Source organism: Impatiens glandulifera, chromosome 7, assembly GCF_907164915.1.
Source record: "Impatiens glandulifera chromosome 7, dImpGla2.1, whole genome shotgun sequence".
Taxonomy (NCBI): Eukaryota; Viridiplantae; Streptophyta; class Magnoliopsida; order Ericales; family Balsaminaceae; genus Impatiens; species Impatiens glandulifera.
The window spans coordinates 42,614,828-42,619,472 of NC_061868.1; the positions used below are offsets into that span (position 1 = coordinate 42,614,828).

A 4,645-nucleotide genomic window follows, 5' to 3' on the forward strand; every position below is an offset into this window, starting at 1 on the left:
AAATTACTTGACCACAAATTTTAAATTATCTTTGTTGATCTTCTACCATGATATTCTGAAAAAAAAAGTTTTAAAGAAAAGTAATGGGCATATTATAATATGCATAATTTATGTTTAAACGGGGATAATGACGATATGATGTCATAAATAGAAAGATGCGATAAAATTGATATTTTTACTTTATAAATGTCCTTTGTTTTCTAGGTTTTTGGATCTTCGGTATTTGGATAAATAAAATTATTTTAAAATAATCTTTATTGAAAAATTAGTCATTTAGGATAAAAAGATAATATAACAAAATTTTGTTTAAGAATATTTGTTGAAATTTCTTTAAGATGGTAATACATAAACAAATATAAGATAATTTGTGAATTTTCAAATCATATTTTTTCCCCTAATTTTTTATTCAATTTAATATGTACTTATTGTATTTTAGGTACTCTAAAACATTATTTACAACTATATTTCAATTAAGTTGGTTATATTTATAAAAAAAAGTTGGTTCCTTTTGATATGTAACATTTTGTAGTTAAAGTATCCACTTGTCTAATTGGTATCTTACCCCCTTAGATTTGTCTGATTTTTAATTTGTTAAAATCACATATATATGAATTTTGTAATTTGTCATGTAAATCGTAACATATAAAATAACTTTAAAGCATTAATTATTGAATACATGGAGGTTGAGATTATGTACATTGAAGTTTTGATTATTCTTTTTTTAAACTTAGTATTAGCTAGATTTTTCAAACAAAAATTTATTTAGATTATAAATATTTAATGTTTGATATATTGAAAACAATGCTAAAATTATTTTATAAAATTTAAATTTAAATGATTAAACATTAAATATATCCGTGCAGTGTAAATAACTAAATTTAATGGTAAAAACTAATAAAAAAAAATCATTATAATGGTACTGACTACCGGCGCATAACTATGCGTTGGTAAAACAATTTCTGGCACAAATCTTGCGGCGCTAATCATGCGCCGGTATATTAGCGGCGTATATAAGCGCCGTTAATGAATTACGTCGGCAACAACTAGTTTTGTTTTTGTGACCTGGTCAATTTTCTATGTTGTTTAAACCCATTTCCTTGGACAAGTTAAAAGTACTGCCTAATCACATTTATATTTTCTTTATTGTAGTCAACAAAAAAAAAAAAAAAAGGATATTAAGGATATAATGGTTAAACATTTTACATGAAAAACTTAAAGAATTTGAATTCAAACGTTGAACTAATTAAAATATGCATGTAGAAGACATTATTATTTTATTTTTTTCTCAGGCAAATGATAAAATTGATGATTTTTGTTTTCTTTGTTTCAAGATGATTAGCTACGCGTTCTGCGTATCTCTTGAATACATTATTCAAGAAAAACTCTCCAAAATGGCATACCAAAATAGACTCGGTAGCTGATCTAACGCATTTTGCTACATTTATTCCACTCTGTGTGTTGTCGAGCTTGTTGATGGAATCATCCTCTTCATTGTCGTAATCCCAATTACATTTGAAAATCTCAAACTTTTCAAGAACAAAAGACTTCTCTTCAATAATAATTTCCTTCACCTCGTCTTTATATGGAGTATATATAGGTATATTGAATGAATCAACTTCTTCTTGTTTAATGAACCCCTTTAACAATGAATAATACAAAATGAATTACAATTAAACAATTATTTGATAATACAATATAAAAAAAGTATGAAAAAAGATTGTAATTTAAAATAAAAAACAAACCTGAGAAGCCAAGTGATTGGGCTAATAGTTCCCAAAGACAACAACAATCGTTACTTGACGGGTCTGGAATGCTCCTTCCCATGAATGTAAGGATCATTCTACCCGTCGGCAATATTTCATGCGATCTCTTGTTAAGAAAAGAGAAAAAATCCTTGTAAAATTGATTTTTGTAAGCTTTATACACATTAGGAGCACATTCTTTTGTCATGTAGATATGCCCTTTGTTGTCTAGATTTTGAGGGACCTAATATCAATAATAAGCAACAAATTAAGACATTTTCTTAATAACAATCTCTTTAAATATTGAAATAAAAACTAAGTTTGTAAAAAATAAACCTGAGAAAGCCAATGCAGACTATTAGAGGAGTGTACAAAGTGTAAACTTTTATTCGGGAATAACCTTCCATAGAAAGATCCTGGCACTCCATAGACGAAATACCTTTGACCGAATTCATATCCATGTTTCTCATTTAACTGCTGGTATAATAATGGTAGTGCGGTAAAGATATTGTTAAAGTCATTGTTGTGCAGGTCGTTCAACATGATCAATATCTCGGGAGATTCCATATTGTTTTGTTTGCACAACTCGTGGACGATGTCAATCATTTCTGATACGAACAAAAGAGTGTTGGGTCCTGAAGCACATCCAAGGTCCGCAACCTTAAAACAATCTAACTTCTCAAACGTTGTCAAGTGATTGAGAAACATGTCTTTAACTATTTCCTTAATAGTGGGCAGCACATTAATCATCACTTTCATCTAGAGAGGCAGAGATGACAATATAACAATCATGTAAAAAATAGAGTAAAGTTTAAATATACATCATGATCATATATATAGTTTATCATCTCATAACTCATGTGATAAAGCCCAAAAACTCATATTTTCAAAGTCATAGATTCGAGTCAAAGAGATCACTTTGATTAAAATAGAAATGTTTTACATCATCAAAATGCATTATACTATAAACAATGAACATTCAAGAGAGACCTGAAGACTTGAATTCTGGGCATAACTGTTCTCTCCTTCACCTTGATTCATATGAAGGATGGTTTGGTTTGCCATATCATATGTTTCTTCTATTCCCTTTAATTCTCTTGTCTCCACAACTAAGCTTAATTTGATGTACCAAAATAATTATGTTTATACATGTTATGTTGACACCATGCAACACTGTTTGACTATTAGGTACTATACTATAATGTACCAAATAGTCAAACAAGACTACATATATACAACATGATGCATAAAACTATATATATTATATTTTAATGGAGTAAGGTGATAATATTTGTATTTTAGTTTTTATGATATTATAAATATATACTTTAATTGTAATATATGTACCAGCGCCGGTCCTGGGTAAGCCCGGCAAGCCCTAGGTCAGGACAGTCCACTTTGTTAAAAATATTAATGTATTTATTAAAATTTATTGTAATTTTAAATGTAAAATAGCATAGCTTAGTGGTTCAACATACAAATTTAAATTTTATATGGTTATGAGTTCAAACCTCACCAAGAACATTTTTTTTATCAATTTTTTAAACTTGACTAAGGTTAACAAAAAAATATATCGATTTTTTTTTTCTACCGGGGTGGGGGCTGGGGCAGCCCAAACCTCGGGGCCGACTCTGATAATTACTTGCTTATCAACACACAACTCCTATTGAAAATTTTGGATAATTTTTTCCAACATTTTATAATACTTTGGTATGACCAAACAAGTCACCATGGGTGATGTAGATAGATCTACATCTACCACACTTGATTCACGTGATTAGATAGATGTATTGAGCTGAATTAATTTACTATTGTTTAAGAAGAAAAGATTCGAGCTTGTTTAATTGAATTTTTTTTTGTTTCTTTTTCAAATAATGGGTTGTTTTTATTTTAAATTAAACAAACTGAAATGGAAAAAACAACTTATTTTTGATGAAAAAGTTAATTAGGTAGAGTTGTTTGCCTTAAATAATTAAAATATCTTTGATATTTAATATTTTCATAATTTTTTTGAATAATATATTATTATGAGTCAATTAAGTTTAATTTTTAAATATTTGAATCTAATAAAATAAAATATATATATTCTTACAGAAAGAGTACTAAAATTATTTTGATTATTTATTCAAATAATCTATATCTTTTTATCCAACAAAATTTTTAAAAAAATACCCAGATTGTTATCTTCATACCACTCTCCATGTATAGAAAGAAGGGAAATTTTTAGATACAGAAAAGGTTATTTAGTAGCTTAAATTCAAAGCCCACACAGTGTTACAATGAAGATAAATTAATAGCACTACAACAAAACATATTTACGGCGACCCTTATATGCCAACGCATATTAAGCGTCGCTAAAAATCCAAAGAAACAAAACTTTTGCCAACCCTTATTCATACAACAACCTTTATTAAATTTTTTATATAAATACTTGTTGATATCTTCGTCTTTGACTATTCTAAATTTTAATATTTTTATTTTTTATTTTTTTAACTTTATAAATATTTTATTTCACTATTTTAATTAAATTTGATTTATAAATTTTTTAACAATAAATTTAATTATTAAATTTTTATAACATAATTATTAAATTTCATTATTAGTATTTTTATTAATCTCTGTCCTTTAATTAATTATTATTTAAATTTAATTAATTTAAAAGTAAAAAATAATATAAATCAAATATTATATTAAATTTAAGACCTATATATTTTTATAATTAGAAACCCATTATCTAATTTGTTTTCTCTCTCACAACCTAATCACACTCCACATTCCACACTCTATTGCTAAGACGCGTTCTTGTCTACAAACGCTAAACAAAGGTCTTCACAGAGAAAGAAAGAGTGAGAGAAGAAATCATAATCATAGAGGACAGAGATAGAGATGAGCTTCCTGTTGTT

The 4,645-nt window shown here is 27.2% G+C and overlaps 1 protein-coding gene across 1 annotated transcript; it reads right to left on the reverse strand.

Moving 5' to 3' along the window:
• Positions 1-1,298: 1,298 nt before the first annotated feature.
• On the reverse strand, positions 1,299-2,815 carry LOC124909957 (probable jasmonic acid carboxyl methyltransferase 2; the record flags this gene model as incomplete). The annotated part of the gene is made up of 4 exons (XM_047450584.1): positions 2,733-2,815; positions 2,079-2,501; positions 1,754-1,986; positions 1,299-1,653 (listed from the first exon to the last, which is right to left on the reverse strand). Coding segments are annotated over exons 1-4 (1,086 nt in total), but the record flags the coding sequence as incomplete, so codon positions are not given.
• Positions 2,816-4,645: the final 1,830 nt, after the last annotated feature.